We start from the raw sequence: 17508 nt of genomic DNA, 5'->3' as shown, positions 1-17508 counted from the left end.
ACAATGGTAAATATATGGAGGACAACATACCTGAAAGTGGTCGGTGGGCTTATCTCATTTGCAATGAATGGATGAACTTATTACCAGGCATAGTCTTATTACCAGGCATAGTCTTATTACCAGGCATAGTCTTATTACCAGGCATAGACTTATTACCAGGCATGGGCTTATTACCAGGCATGGGCTTATTACCAGGCATGGGCTTATTACCAGGTATGGGCTTATTACCAGGCATAGTCTTATTACCAGACATGGTCTTATTACCAGGCATGGGCTTATTGGTAGATAATATAGATTTTTACCTCCTGTACTTAAAGATTTCTTAAGGTTCGTGTCCGTTCAAGCGATAGGTTTCACTATTATTCGTTAAAGGTTTTGTATTCTTTTAACAATATTTGCTCTTTATATTGATGTTTTTATTTTTGAAATTTTGAATTGTTCTTAACTCTCTGTATCACTTTTTCAATTATTTAATGATATTGATATATTGACCCGATGGACACCTTACCAGAAACAGCTTGTTGACAATCAATATATAACAGGGTCATTGCGACCTGAATTGACCTGCCAGTGTCATTTGCAATCAGTGATTAGATCTGTCATCTACCTTATTAATCTTACCTGTCAATCGATCATTGAACTTATGAATATGCAAATGAGAGGTATTGAAATTTTAGACACGTTTTGTGTGGTCCGCATTCTTAACTTTTTTTCTGTAAGATTATCTTCTTAGCAAGCAGTTTTCATAGAATTAGAAATATCTTTGATACCACCATAAGGAAGACATCGAATTCTTCACTCAGTATAAAATATCCCCTGATTTTGTGAACTCAAGTTAAAACATGGCAGAGATAATGAAGAAAAGACAGAAACTGGTATTAAGTTTCGGTAAAACCCTCTGTAACCTTCAACCCAAAGACACCCTAGTGAAAATCTATACTCTTCTGAAACTCTTGTCAATCTTTATCACTGAGGAAAATTATTTTAGTACCCAGACATGATAAAACCTGCTTCGTTATCTAGACATGATATCGGCCATTAGTTGTAGAGAAAGCTGTGATTGATAACTGAATCTTTTATCATATGATATCATTCACTTCACCGAAAAGGGGACAAAAAAGTCAGCACGCTTCACAGATGAGCGAATTTCTGTGGTTATTCGGACTACAGTTCGACATGTTATGGTTTATGACCTAGAATGAATATGTACGCAATGATTGAGCAAAAATTAATGGGCATCCGATATTGAAATCGTGTCTGGATCCAGCGTTTTTGGATCCTCATGTTTAACATGTATGTTCATGACTTGAGGAAATTTTCAGACATTTTCATGGTGTTTGATTGCAATCTCTTGGATATTTAGAAGCAGTGCTTTAGATTAAATTGAATTATCAAGATACAAGTTGTATGTGTAATGCGTAGTTTGAGCACCTGTTAAGATGAGGAGTTTGATAAAGCTAACTTAATATGAAGGTAAATAAAAATATACATTATTCTAAGATGGAATCTGGTGATGAGAACAGATTGTATACACAGAGTTCTAGTGTGAGCAAGTGAGAGTTATTTTTGTATAGATGGCTACGCAAGTCATCCAGGGTGATTGGCTTTCTTTGGGCAAATAAAATTGGCCTCCATGGAATTTTTTGGCCCTTCTTGTTGGTCAGTTACAAAAAAATCCTATCTGGAAAGTTCCAATGCCTTCATATAGATGGCAGAAAATGTAGATCTGGTTCTGACATTATCTATCTTATTTCTTCGTTTGTCAGCTTGTCTTTCACTCATCAATCTCTCACTTTCTCAGCTGTAGGGATCAAGATTATAGCTTTAAAACCTTGTCAGGTAATTTACATTTATGAACGTGTACTTGGAGATAGCATACAACTGCACTCAAGGGAACTTTTTCACCAGGGGAGAAAAAATGCATGCAAGTAAGGCCAGCGTTTTGGTATTTTTTGAAGAACTGATATAAGATGGGTTGGAACTTATATGATAACACGGGTATTGGAGAGCTGTCTATTTCTCATAGGTGATAAAATGCTGACTCGTACAGGAAGTGCTGAGGTATCAAATCTGATAATTAACAGTCATAAGGAGAATTAAACTTGAATTACACAAGTTCTCTATAAACATGTTGCCTTTTGTGTTGTCTTTAATTTGAATGCTACTCTGAAAAAAATGTCAGTTAATTAAGCGGAACTCATAAATCATGGATGTGCAATGGGATGTTGTATGATTTGATTCAATGACATCATTGTTATAAATATCAAATGTTTTAAAATAACGTGAACAGTTTCAGGAACCATGACAAACCGCTAGAAATCTGAAGTAGCATCTGTCTATCATTGTGCATACTAAATGTACAAGAACCAACAGTTAAAAAAAAATACAAGCACATTGTTCCACCCTATAGAGTTTAATTATGGCTGATAATAAAATTCAAGTGTTTTTGTCCTACCCTTGAAATGTTTAGTCTAGAATTCGTAATGTTAAAACTATTACTTTGGTGTGTTAGTGAGATACAAAACCTGAAATGAAGTACAATGTTAAGATAGGTAGAAACTTGTCAGAATGTTTAGTCTCAAAACACTGAGATTTTTTTCCTCCACCTTTTTATCAAGTAAAGAATGCAACATATGTTTTGCCAGAACTAAAAGAAAAGTGAACTCTGAAAATCCCCCAAAATATGCTCTTAATACTTTTTTTCTCTCCATCTGTAACTTTGAAGCAGCTAATGCACTAGTGTCTGTCAGGGTAGAGAGATGTCAGTTTGTTTTTAAGGTAAACGCTACACCTGTGCTTGGCAGGAAACAGGGAATCATTTTCTGCCATAATTAGATGATGTTCCTTTCATTTTATTGGCCATAACTCTTCAACAAATTACATGTTCACAGTGGGTCTGTTATATGTGAAAGAGATTTGTAATTGATGTTGATTGCTACCTCATCTCTCGTTCTCAATTTTATCATTTTAGTGTGTTTTAATCTCATACAGATTAGTGTAGTTCATCAAAATGAATATCTTAATTCTTCAGCAATTTTACTATTATTACATCATATTTGATTTTTTTGAAAGGGGGCGGCTGATCTTTATATCTAGGGGAAACATTAAGATAACAGATGAGTCAGATACTTTGTAGGTTTGTTGTATTAATAGTTGTCAGCATGTGCAGGTTATAAGGCCTTTCACACATTCACCCTTGAAATGCACAGTTAGACAGAAACCAGTGACAGTTGAAACCGACACAATGGAGGGTAAAAAGGGGTATATTTTAGGGAGTTTGTATTCACAGGAGGGTAAAAAGGGGTATATTTTAGGGAGTTTGTATTCACAGGAGGGTAAAAAGGGGTGTGCTTTAGGGAGTCAATTTTATTCAATAGAGAGTAAAAAGGGGTATACTTTAGGAAGTTTGTATAAAGGGAGTTTGTATTCACAGGAGGGTAAAAAGGGGTATATTTTAGGGAGTTTGTATTCACAGGAGGGTAAAAAGGGGTGTACTTTAGGGAGTTTGTATTCACAGGAGGGTAAAAAGGGGTGTACTTTAGGGAGTCAATTTTATTCAATTGAGAGTAAAATGTGGTAAAGTTTAGGGAGTTTGTATTAATTGGAGAGTAATAAGGGGTAAAGTTTAGGGAGTTTGTATTAATTGGAGAGTAATAAGGGGTAAAGTTTAGGGAGTTTGTATTAATTGGAGAGTAAAAAGGGGTAAAGTTTAGGGAGTTTGTATTAATTGGAGAGTAAAAAGGGGTAAAGTTTAGGGAGTTTGTATTAATTGGAGAGTAAAATGGGGTAAAGTTTAGGGAGTTTGTATTCACTGGAGGGTAAAAAATGGTAAAGTTTAGGGAGTTTGTATTAATTGGAGAGTAAAAAGGGGTAAAGTTTAGGGAGTTTGTATTAATTGGAGAGTAAAAATGGGTAAAGTTTAGGGAGTTTGTATTAATTGGAGAGTAAAAAGGGGTAAAGTTTAGGGAGTTTGTATTCACTGGAGAGTAAAAAGGGGTAAAGTTTAGGGAGTTTGTATTCATTGGAGAGTAAAAAGGGGTAAAGTTTAGGGAGTTTGTATTAATTGGAGAGTAAAAAGGGGTAAATTAAGTTTAGGGAGTTTGTATTCATTGGAGAGTAAAATGTGAGTTTTGTATTCACTGGAGAGTAAAAAGGGGTAAAGTTTAGGGAGTTCGTATTCATTGGAGAGTAAAATGTGAGTTTTGTATTCATTAGAGGGCAAAAAGGGGCAAAGTTTATAAATTAGAAAGTTTAAAAAAGCTGTAACATGAATTGTATAAACTGTTACATTAAGTATCTGTGATGTATTTGTAACCTGAGTAGTTTAACCTATTTACTATGTATGCCAGTCTGAATTCAATTAACCGTTATCTATTCCAAGTCTTTACCTATCATTGTATACACTAAATTAGCCTTGTGGTGTCTTGTTTCCTATAATTGAAATTCCACAGCTTATCAACACCTATTTAACATTGATTTTATCGATCAGTCCAGATATTTAGCATAAAACATTGCCGCTGTATGGTTTATATATATAATATATATTTGGTGTATATATAATAAGTATATCAAACTTTGATTTGACACAGATAATATGCTGATCAATGAAATATGTATGGTATGACTTCATTTAATAAGTATTTTACTAGTTCATTAAATATAGTACGGGGCTGAAAGGAATCTTAACATCGAGGATTTTCCAAAACCACTGTAAATATTTGAGGCCAAATTGATCCGTTATCAGACAGAGGCCTAAAATTACCTTCATACACGCCGACACCGTTTGTCTCCAGGGCCATAATTTTAACAGTATGTGACGAAATTTAAGTTTGTATTAAAAAAGGAAATGATGTCAAATATTTGTGTCGCGTGTTAGCCCATTGTGTATGTAAACAGAGACCAGAACTATACCTTATAACAGATACAAGTTAGGTCATCCTCACCAAATTTGGCGGTTGTTCAAAATTGTATTGTGTTTCTCACAAAGAAGTATTGCATTATTGATAGAGAAAGAAGTGTTATAAGCCTGTTTTCGTCATTGAAGGATTATAAATGTTTAGACGTTATATCCGTCTTTAAATAACCTTCTTCAGCGACTAATCTGTTCCTTCAGTCAATCGTACAAGGACTTTTATGGAAGTGTTCATGTGACGGTTTTACCTGTGAAATGGTCACATGGTATTGTGTTTACTTCATTCACCTGCAGTGGAATGTACAAGTTCTTCCGTATGCGGATTGTTTAAAATTTCATCCGGATGGTACAGATGTCTTGTTATGATGATTGATTTCTGGTAGGTATTAGATTTCTATAGATATTGTAAAACGTCAGTTTAAAATTGAATGGATCCCTTTATTTTAAGACCTACAATGTCACCAAATCTCTGCGTACTTACTATACAATATTGGAAGGATTTCACTCAAGGTTAATGTACAAAGTAAAACTTTGGTATACACATATATCTGAAAGGCCTAGTAGATGAGTAATAAGGTTTGTGAACTTCCCTAACGATTGGATTAGCTTGGGGCTATATTTATGGTCAGAAACATATCTTGGTCTCACTTTCCTTCAGGTATGGATGATAAGGTCATATGAGGTCAGCTTTTCCTCACCAAAAATATTTCCTAATTGTAGATTAATGGAAGGAAATTCACCCCTGTATATACAATACACACAGACAAATCTTTAGTGAACATTATTATAATTTGAAATTGATGAATCTTTTGACACTTAATAGTCTGGAAGATCGCTGGGGAATCTTTTTCAAAAAGATTTTTTCCGCTGGAGATTTATGGATACTGTTGCTTTGTGGAATACATCCAGATCCAGTAAACAGTAGAAAAACAATATGTTTGGTAGCACCTGCTGAAGATTGCTATAGAGTTGTTAAGTGGTCTTATGCTCGGTTGAACAAATTTGAGATTATTTTACATAGAGGCCCATCAGCACAATACCTGGAGACGAATTGATTTTATCAAAATGTCACTTGATGGGACTTTCATGATGACAATATGGCTATTGTGTGAATTCAAAACTCGGATATGCAGAGAAATTACAGATGCATATTGATTTTAATATTTCACATGGGTGTGGACCAAGGAGTAACAATGTGTCCACTGTTATTTGTCTTGCTATGCTGATGGGCTGAACATTATGTACAAATGTATGTTGTAAACAAACACGTTTTCTATGTACATAATCAGCTAGTATTACAAAGAACTTGTTTCATGAATAACTTGAAAAGTCTTTTCCAAAAAGTTTCTGAAAAGCAAGTAAAAGATTGAACCATATGGAAGTTATTTGGGCAGACACAATTTTGTACATGATTGGGATATAGATAAAAATGGTGGCAGTCATCTTGTGGTGTTATTTCAGCCTGATCTTTGTCCATACTTGATAACTAATTAGCATAGCGGCCATACCTTAATGTATTAGGAAGTTTGTTGCTTTTTGTATATTTACAATGTAATGTGCTGCCATTCATATCCAGTTAGTGAAACAGGAAGATTTTCTCTGACTTTACCAGGAGTATCTATCACAGTTAAAGTATTGTTTAGTTTTCCAGATATTTCAGATGTTTTGTAGACAATTAAGAATGACGAAGGGAGTATCCAATTATTTTGCCTTTGTATTTTTGTGCAATATTTCACCCGTTATAGATATTTTGGAAGGATGCCAATTCTATTAATAAGGTATATCTGTATATCATACCAGTGATATAGGACTCAGGAGTGTCGGAAAGACTCGGATCTCTCACGGTTGAGATATAGGCCATCGGAAACACTCGGGATAAGAGTGAAGAAAACGTGATAGTGTTGTCCTAATGATACAAAGATTCACTTGAGCTGATAAGGATGTACTAAGTGTTCACAGATCTCTTTCTATTGCTGTTTCCTGTGACGATATCCAACAAAAACGTGAAATTGGTCTTAAGATTAATTGTGCTTTAATGGGATAGAAGGATTGTATCTGGTAGATTGTCTGAGCTTATAGAGAGAGTTTACAGAAATCTTACTTACAAGTTGACTTTCTGTATACCTTTAGTGTTAATAACTAAATTTCCTTTCATAATAGATTCATTGATCATTAATTCACAATATTTCTAAATATTTATATTTTGATGTGGTCTGGTGGCAAGGTGGTAACACACTTGTCTTTCACCTAAGCGAACTGTGGTTCGAGTCCAATATTTCTAATGCTTGTTGTCAATAGGATAAAATAATTAAACATTCCAAGATGTCATATGTTTAGGTGGAAATCAAGACCACATGGAGAAAATCAGAACTTTTCTGAATCCTCCAAATATAAATTAGTGGACGATGAGGTAGGGGTATTCTTGATTTCGTTATAGGAATACCACACTCACAGATCATAATGTATATTTATAGGTGTTGGCTCAGGAGTGACATAGGCTATTGAAATCAATGCCAAGTTTTGCTATTTTGATGGTTTTGGCTGGTGGTCTTGAAATGGGAGAGTTTTGTTTCCAACACAGTGGTATGGTGGTAATTTTGGGTAGTATGCTCAACAGATAAAGAAAGGAAGATAATTGGTTTGGTTCCAACAGAGAAAGATGGCTTTGACATCTTCAGCTGGGAAATATCTAAAAGAACAGATTTATTGCTAGAGTCAATTTTAGAGTGATTAACAATATAATTACAGTTTCTTTAAATAGGAAGTAAGTAGTTTTGAGGTATATATATATACGCTTCACCAGTGCTGTACAGCATTTGCCGTTCTGAGACAGGTGAGAGGTACCAGTAGTTTTGAGGTATATATGTTTTACCAGTGCTCTACAGCGTTTGCCGTTCTCAGACAGGTTCCAGGTACGAATAAGACCTATTTGTTGATTTACAAAGGTAGTAAATTTACAGTACTTGGTGTTGGGACAGACAGACTAGAATTTGCTGGAGGACAGGTATGTTCAGTTAACCTACTAAACTGACCTAATTTCTTCAGGCAAATACATACTTCACTTGGCTTTTAACGATAAGTAGGTCAAATTTCTCCTTTATTTTTTCCCTAGCATTCTGAAGATATTTTAAGATATGTTTATAAAACACTGACTGTACACAGGACTTAGTCTGTTTACTTTAAGGATAAATCTGTCTATAGTCGGCCATTTCCATACCTGCCTGGGAATATTCTTATAGTGTGTTGTAACACCTTCGGAATTCATTGATTACTTAATCAATCCTGTCAATATTGTAGTGTTGTATATTGTTAACGAGGCACTGTTGATTATAAACATGAGTAAGATGGATGAATCGTTCTCAAGACTGAATTCTTGACATTTTGTTGTGGAATCTATTGCGTGACAGCTTGTCAGTATACATACTCATGTGATTGTTCATTCAACTCTCCGAGAAATGAACTTCATTAATTATTAAAAAGTTCATTTCCGGTGGCCACAGACCAGAATATTTACCCTTTGATACTAGTATATAGAAGTCAAACCTGTCTATAAAGGTCACTTAAGGGAGCAGAGAAAAGTGGCCTTTATAGACAGGTGACATTTATATACAGGTTCGTATGCAATAAAGGTTAGTTTTGTAGACAGATATGAATATTCTTTTTCTAAGACCCTTTTCAAAATGCAGTAATTTGTAAGATATGATTTCATGTAGATATTTATAAAATGAAAGATTTGTTAAATGAAGATGAGGTCATCAACCGGAATCCAACGCTGAGTAAAACAGTATACAGGTGTACATATCGGTGGACTTTTTTACGGGACTGTATGACGTAGTTCTGTCATCTCTTACTTATATATACTGATGTCATCGTCTGTCACAGAACAATGGTTGAGTGACCATAGGATTTCCTTACTCTCTACTTACCTGTTAAAGTGACCACTCTTGTGTAACTTACCTACGTACAAACATCTGTCCCGACTAATGACATCATCAAGTTTAGGTAGGATGGTATTTTTAGACATTAACTGTCTGGGGATTTCTATGTTTTGTTTGATATAGCCTGTACTATCACAATGTAACAGTTTAACATTGTAAGGAGAGTCTGTACGCGACAGTATTTACTTAAAAGATCACTGTTAGGTGTCCAATATACAGCATAAAGAATTATATAGACCAGTGAACTTGGTAATTATCGTGTGGCAGTATGTGGATTAATATCTCCTAGCTATGGTCAACAATATGATCGGAATACTAATAAGGTAATATATGGACATTCAGGACTGAGTGAAAATGTTATTGTCTTGAGTATTGATTAATTAGTTTGTATGTATATGCTAATACATTAATTTTACATGTCCTTGTTAAATAGAAATTTAGCTTGGTAAACAGTTCAGTAGAACAGTGCTTGACTGAGGGTGAAATTTCCTTTCATCTTGTTTTATCAAACATTTTAATAATTAATTTTAGAGAATATGCGACAATTAATAACAGGTGATTATAATTCTGTGGTATTTTCTGTAATATTTACATTTCCTGATTTTGAATGTGAACTAACTACAATGAGTACATGTACTTGTTTTAGAAGGTGGTGCTGAAGAAAGTAGATAATCAGGAATTTTCCAATATTGATACTGGTTTATATGTCAAGTTTGTCTGAGCTGTCCGTGGTATCGTTCCAATATTGATACTGGTTTATATGACTCAAGTTTGTCTGAGCTGTCCGTGGTATCGTCATACTCGTTTTAATCAGTTACAGTGTATGATATCTAGTCTCCTATAACCTCATTTGGGCAAAATTTCCCTCCAAAATGAGCAACAGTGTTGGCCGTCTCACAAAACACTGACTCATGCCATGTCATTAAAGGACAATCCATGTGGAATTGTCACCAAATTGTGTTTCTCGTTCCGATTGCCGGAGGTGTTACAAATTGGTGATTAAGGGGAGGCGAGCGACCATGTCAGGATCTCTATCAAATATTTTGACTGATGTGATTGCAAGGAAATAAAAACCCTATTCTGGAATTTACATTTAGGGGAGAATGAATGTGTCGGTCTTCTTCCTATTACAAACCCCTGTCTCCAGGGTATAAATTTTCAGAAATCTAATCCACTATGTTATCTTGATGAAACTGGTCGTAGATTAATTTTTTGGAAGGAAATTAGATTTTTACTTTCTGATTAAAATAATAGAAAGCTTGACTGACTTTTCCAAAGAATGTTTATGAAGTGAATTATACATCGATTGGAGCATTACACCTCAGATTTACTGCGAAGGTCCTGGTAGTGATAGATTTTCCTCTTGATATAAGGGAGGTAACTCTTGTTGTCTTCTTATGAAGTTGATGCATGGCCTGCATTGAGTTTGTAGGAGACAGGTACACAAGCTGACTTGGGATGTATAGTATAAATTTCCAAAATAAAAGTGACAATATCTACAATAGATAAGCAAAACAAAAGGATGGTTTCTAAATTACAATAGGTGTTGTATATGTTACAAAATGTTTTAGTGACATAGGAATGACATAATTATTTTGTTTGTAAAACCTGTTTGTTTACCTGGGTTTCATTTGTATACTTACAGCTCTGGAGGCTCCCTGTCCAGTAGCAATCTGGATTATGCAAATGTTGGGTACAGACGTCCTCCACCACCACCCCCTGTGGAGGATGACAAACCCCCAGCCCTGCCCCCAAGGAACTACCGCCACAACTCCACCAGTCAATTGGAGACAAGTAGTCATGGGTCAAGGACAAGTGGTTACATGGAACCACTACAACGTGGTGCTTCAGATATACAGGCACGGAAACCCAGGGAGAATTCTCCGGAGAACTATGCTGAGCAACTCCGGAAACAGTACAGGAGGCTTTCCGAACAACAGAACTTGAAACCCACGGCAATGAGTGTAGTTTCCTCAAGACCTATAACACACTGTTCACAGTCACAGAAACGCTCGTCATTGGAGCCACAGGAGGCCACACCCCCAACAACAGGGTCATCACTAGCATCTTTAATTGGTGGCATTCCACCTCATCAAATGACCTATGCTTCTACTAGCAATCATGTACTAACATCACAGGCCTCATCTCCCAATTACATGATGACGAGTAGTCATGCAAGTCCTGTGCAACAGTCGTCACCAAGGTCATCTGTGTCCCACATTTCGACCCCTGTGTCTTTGCCCCTGCATGTGACCCCTCCAAAAGACAATCCCAATATCCCCCAAACAGCTTCTAGTCAAAATTATTCTCCACCAATGCAACTCTGTAGTCCGGAGCTGCCACCTCCTCCAACACCTATTAAAAATCCAGAGGACTTGGCAGCCATTCAAAACCTTGACCTTCCGGCGCCCCCACCAGAGGTCCTGGCCCCTTCAGGAGAATCGTCACTTGAAGATGACAGGTAAGTTGATGATCACCATATATAGGCCAGACAATATAATTACATTCTGTACCCTGTTTGGTACCTACTTTGATTTGTGGTCAAATTATAGCATTTTGTGTAAGATTATTAATTAATTAATTATTAATATTTATGATTTATAATGACTTTCAGAACTAAAAAAAGACAAAAAAATGTTTTTGCTTCCTTTCTCATCCTAATTATCCAGGAATATCATAGCTAACAGACATATATTATGTTTTCTGGCCTTAATTGTTATCATTATCAAAAACTGACCATATCCAAATTCAGGTGGCTACCATACACCTTTGTTACTTTAACAACCTGTCAAAACTCAGCATCACACAAAATTAATTTTTAAAATGTACATCTATGCTCACTTTATTATACTATAGTTAGTGAACCAAAGGACAACACTCCACGAATAGTTAACTAGAGAACAATACTCCACGAATAGTTAACCAAAGAACAATACTCCACGAATAGTTAACTAAAGAACAATACTCCACGAATAGTTAACCAAAGGACAATACTCCACGAATAGTTAACCAAATGACAATACTCCACGAATAGTTAACCAAATGACAATACTCCACGAATAGTTAACCAAAGAACAATACTCCACAAATAGTTAACTAAAGAACAATACTCCACAAATAGTTAACCAAATAACAATACTCCACGAATAGTTAACTAAAGGACAATACTCCACGAATAGTTAACCAAATGACAATACTCCACGAATAGTTAACCAAAGAACAATACTCCACGAATAGTTAACCAAAGGACAATACTCCACGAATAGTTAACCAAATGACAATACTCCACGAATAGTTAACCAAATAACAATACTCCACGAATAGTTAACTAAAGAACAATACTCCACAAATAGTTAACCAAAAAACAATACTCCACTAATAGTTAACCAAAGAACAATACTCCACGAATAGTTAACCAGAGGACAATACTCCACAAATAGTTAACCAAAGGACAATACTCCACAAATAGTTAACCAAATGACAATACTCCACGAATAGTTAACCAAAGAACAATACTCCACGAATACATACTCCATAAATAGTTAACCAAAGGACAATACTCCACGAATAGTTAACTAAAGAACAATACAGTGGACCCGCGATAATCCGGACGCCGATAGTCCGGAAAACTCGCAGTCTGGACGGAATAGCACGGGAACGGATTTCCGTAACGTTATTTGTACTCACCAGTCCGGAAATTCGGTTTCCGATTCCGGAAGCCCATTTTGGGAACGGAAAGTACTTTTCATTAGTAAATTTCCCCCGATAATCCGGACGATTTTTTCACCACGAGGAGAGAAAAATGTCGGGCAAGTCACCCGTGTCGACAGCTGTACAGACTATCGCTTGACACTGTGCGTAGTCATAGCGACCGCTGCCAGGTCATAGCCCCGGGTGTTTACCTGTGTTACAATGTAGCTCTGTTTTTATAACGGTACATTGCTTTTCTTTTCGCCCAATAATCTATTTGACCAGTCACTAATAAGTCGTCAGATACCGCTGATTTACTTCAGTAAGTGTCACATTGTTAAGTGAATACGGGTTTAATAATTATCGGACAGCTTGGGTAGTTCTCGCTGGTGTCGCGTACTTTTAAATAGGTAGCTTGGAGTTTCTGGTACAGCAAAGTGAGTTACGATTCACCACATTAATTAATGTTAATTATTACGTGGCGTATGTCTGAATTTTATTTACACGATTAAAAACACACAATATTGTGAATAGTTTTTATTATTATTATCCAATCAGAATAAATGGGCGTAACGTGATGCGATAACTTCTTATATAAAGACTGTGAACATACCAAACTACACATTGCAACTTATTCATTGTATCTTCATACTTACGTAAAAATCATATAAAAAAGCATGGACTAATGGTAAGTTGTACATAGTGGGTCTTTCATTTCACGTTTCTGATTTACGTAACAAACGTACAATGTACATAGCAGTTCGTTTATTTCAGGTTTTTAACTTACAGTAAAAAAAACCCCACAAAAACACAGACTGTTGGTAAGTTGTAAAAACCGGGTCTTTCATTTCAGGTTCATAATTTACGTAAAAAAACGTACATTGTACATAGTGGGTCTTTCATTTCAGGTATTTAACGTATGTAATTTCTACTCGTTTGTGAACCTCTGGGACGTGTGTTGTTTGTAGGTCACATATGCCCGCTATAAATAAAACAACTTTCACTTCACATGTTCTTTTAAAAACATTGTTTATTTTTCAAGTTTCTACAAAATAAAAGAAAACAAGAATCATATCAAGAACATAAGTATATTTATTTTTTAAAAAGACTGACTATTAGACGTGTTTATGAAACGTCATTAAAACGTCCCGTATTGTATATAATCAAGGGAGATAACTCTTACACAACAATTTTTTTTTGACCTGGTAGACGAAATTCGGTAGTCCGGAAAACTCGTAATCCGGACGGTTTGGGCTGGGAACGAAGGTGTTCGGATTATCGAGGGTCCACTGTACTCCACAAATAGTTAACCAAAGATCAATACTCCATGAATAGTTAACCAAAGGACAATACTCCACGAATAGTTAACCAAAGGACAATACTCCACGAATAGTTAAACAAAGGACAATACTCTACGAATAGTTAACCAAAGGACAATACTCCACGAATAGTTAACCAAAGGACAATACTCCACGAATAGTTAACAAAGGACAATACTCCATGAATAGTTAACCAAATAACAATACTCCACGAATAGTTAACCAAAGAACAATACTCCACGAATAGTTAACCAAAGGACAATACTCCACAAATAGTTAACCAAAAAACAATACTCCACTAATAGTTAACTAAAGAACAATACTCCACGAATAGTTAACCAAAGGACAATACTCCACGAATAGTTAACCAAAGGACAATACTCCACAAATAGTTAACCAAAGGACAATACTCCACAAATAGTTAACCAAAGGACAATACTCTACGAACAGCTAACCAAAGAACAATACTCCACGAAGAGTTAACCAAACGACAATACTCCACGAATAGTTAACCAAATGACAATACTCCACGAATAGTTAACCAAAGGACAATACTCCACGAATAGTTAACCAAAGGACAACACTCCACAAATAGTTAACCAAAAAACAATACTCCACTAATAGTTAACCAAAGGACAATACTCTACGAATAGTTAACCAAAGGACAATACTCCACGAATAGTTAACCAAAGGACAATACTCCAGAAAAATCCTTACAAAGGATAATTTAAACCAGTATTCAGATATCTAGTTCTTAGTTAACTATAACAGGTTCTCTTTTGTCTAGTGTAATGACCTTTTTGCACTTGCTACCACAGCCTATCATCAAAACATTATGGAAATTGCCTGGAAGCCAGACTTTTATTGTATTTGTAATCTGCAGAAATTCTGTTATGAAATTTTCTTTAGATTTACTTATACTTCAAACAAAGCTATTGCCTCTGACTGGTTGTAGTTGATGATTGTCTAATATTAGTGCTCGGTGCCTGGGCATATGTGCATTGGTGCAGCAACTTGGGAGTTATATGAACAAGCTCAATCTGTATGGACAGACTGCACTGTATAGCTTTATTGGAAATATATAATTTGATAATTCAGGACTTCAAATAGCTTTGTCTTGAAACTGAAGACTTTCATGCATGAGTGAAATACTTAAAGTATTGAGCCATGTGGATTTCGCAAATATTTGTTTGATATTCAAAACATGTTTTATTGAGGGAAAATTGTTGTATTACTATGAAAGTAAGTGTATCTATGGTAAAACCTTGTTGTCATGGTAACTTCTAATATCCATAGCAACAATAGTGAGTTAGCTCCTCTGAAGCATTTATGTTTATATATAACAACTGTTGCTAGATTTTCAATTCTGATTCAAAATCTTTGAAATCTTCGCAAAATCTTCATAATTGCCTGTTCAGCTTCCATTAAAGTAATCCAGTTTTAAGATTAAAGTAAGCTGTATGATAAATTCTTCTTGTGGATTTTTTTTATCTCAATTTAGAAGAACCATGTGTAAATTTCACTGTGTTTTTGTTGTTACTAACTTTGATGAATCTGGTGTAAGGAAATGTTTACAAAAACATCAGTATTTCTTCTCACCCAATAACACGGTGTAGACATTGCAGTGAACCAAAAACCAGCAACCGAGTCAGAGCCATGCAACAAAATTGTCTCTCCAAGTATAGGGATAGTTGTTTTAATTCAGGTTTTACATTAAAACATTTCATTGACCAATAACAGTTTGTAATATAAATGAGCAGTGTCTTCTTAGATAATGCTAATAAAAAGGCAAAAATATATATTTCAAGTCTACACCCAGAAGATAAATATTACCAGATGGAATTCATTTGGTGAAAGCTTGTTGGCAATCAAAGGGGAGATAACTCATATGATTTTATTTAAAGAACGAGGTCACTTTCAGAAAAGGGAGATAAGAATTTTTTAAGATAGACATCTCTGTTTTTTTCTCGAGACTAAATCAGTGTATTCCTCTCTCTGTTGTGTAAAAGCGCCTGGTTTCCATCAGGGATTTAGAGGCGTGTATAAGATAACTGTTATACATATATAACAATATCAACCCACCATCCTTTGTTTACAAATCACCCGCAATTACGAAATGGCACACTCATTTAGATAGCAATTCACAGATAAATGTCCTGATATCCACTGGGATTTATAGAATGTAGACTCTTCTCTGACATGACTGGTAGTTTTGTTTAGATTGAACTGGTGCCCATTGGACAGATTTTAAATGTCTTTGTTATATCCTGCCCATTAGAGGCCCTGTGAATTTTCTGTGTACTAAAGTCTTGTATAACCAGGTTCATTGTTGGGATCCTTAACAAACATGATGAGGTTTTGGTGTACAGATAAGTGAGATAACTGATTATCATTTGTATCCAGACTTGTAAACCGCTTACATACATTCCAGTACAATTTAACGGGACTGGTCCTGTTGGGAGTATTTCTCTGTATGTGATCCTGAAGTTGATGGAAATGTTTGGTTATATTATGTGATAGACAGTTTTCCTTGGATGGTAAACTGTTGTGGAGTTTGGATGCAAGAATTATTTGGACTTCAGATATTAATTTGGTCAAAATGTGATTTCACTTTCGGATTTCAGCACTGATTTTTTCAAAAACCTTTAAATGTTTATAGAATTGTACTGAATATATCTGTCAATATTAATGTACATTAGTTGAAAATTTAGCTTTATTTGTACAGTATGATTTAGCATCGTTTCATTTGGTATATATTCAAAATTGTTAAAAATGGAGCAAAAGATTTCTGAACCTGTATATGTTTAGATATGTGGATTACTGCAGTGACCACCAAACATGTATGTTTTAGCAAATCAACTACCACAAGTATATTGATTTTAAGCTGAAAAGAGTAATCATTGTCGCCATAGTAATCATTGTCGCCATATATTTGGGTGTAGAAGTAAGAGGTGTTGTAAAGGGAGGAATTTAGGAACCAAATTGACAAGCGATGGATTTCTTTGAGAGAGCTAATTAGGTTTGTCTCCTACGTTCACTGGAGAGTTTGGTGTCAACAGTCTGTTGCATATATCCATGGCATCATCTTGGATGGTTTTGAAAGATGTTCAGGAATTCAATTCTTGGGTCTTTTATGTGTCTTTATTGTGAGCAATTAGAGTTCTTTAAAGAATAGATAAGAACCGGAATACAAAACTGGATTTGATTGTGTATTAAGGATCCGTTTCAGAGTGAATAGTTGCTTTAAATTACCATGGTAATGATCAAGTCTTTTCCAAATATGGCCATATCTGACACTTCATTTTTTGCCTCTGAAATTTTCCCCCCAGTGAAAAAGGATTAATAGTAAAAAACCATTCATACCTTCTATGGAAGAAAATGGAATGCATAAGGTTTTGGTGTTTTACTTCTGGAGTATTTCTGAATATATGATGATAATTTACTGGCATTTCAATTTCTTAGCAAGTGGTTCATCGTATAAGTTGACTGGCTACCTATATATCATAAACAGTTTGTCCTCCATTCCATAAAATAGCTAACTGAAACTCAGAAAAAGCAGCTGTTTTATATCAGAGACCAGTTTTTAATCCGAAGATGGAGGCAATGCTAAAATGAATGAGGTGTCTCTTTACTATTAGTTGTATCTTTG

At 35.2% G+C, this 17508-nt stretch overlaps 1 protein-coding gene across 2 annotated transcripts in view; it reads left to right on the top strand.

Annotated features, from left to right (window-relative positions):
- The window catches only part of LOC117329246 (hornerin-like), a 158017-nt gene that overhangs the window by 117814 nt on the left and 22695 nt on the right, over nt 1–17508 (top strand). For both annotated transcript variants that reach the window (XM_033887092.1, XM_033887091.1), the window contains one exon: nt 10496–11311. In XM_033887092.1, the coding sequence (XP_033742983.1) occupies nt 10496–11311 (816 nt within the window). The remainder of the gene's footprint in view (nt 1–10495; nt 11312–17508) is intronic.

Source organism: Pecten maximus, chromosome 6 (assembly GCF_902652985.1).
Source record: "Pecten maximus chromosome 6, xPecMax1.1, whole genome shotgun sequence".
NCBI lineage: Eukaryota > Metazoa > Mollusca > Bivalvia > Pectinida > Pectinidae > Pecten > Pecten maximus.
This window is presented reverse-complemented; position numbering and strand designations above follow the sequence as displayed.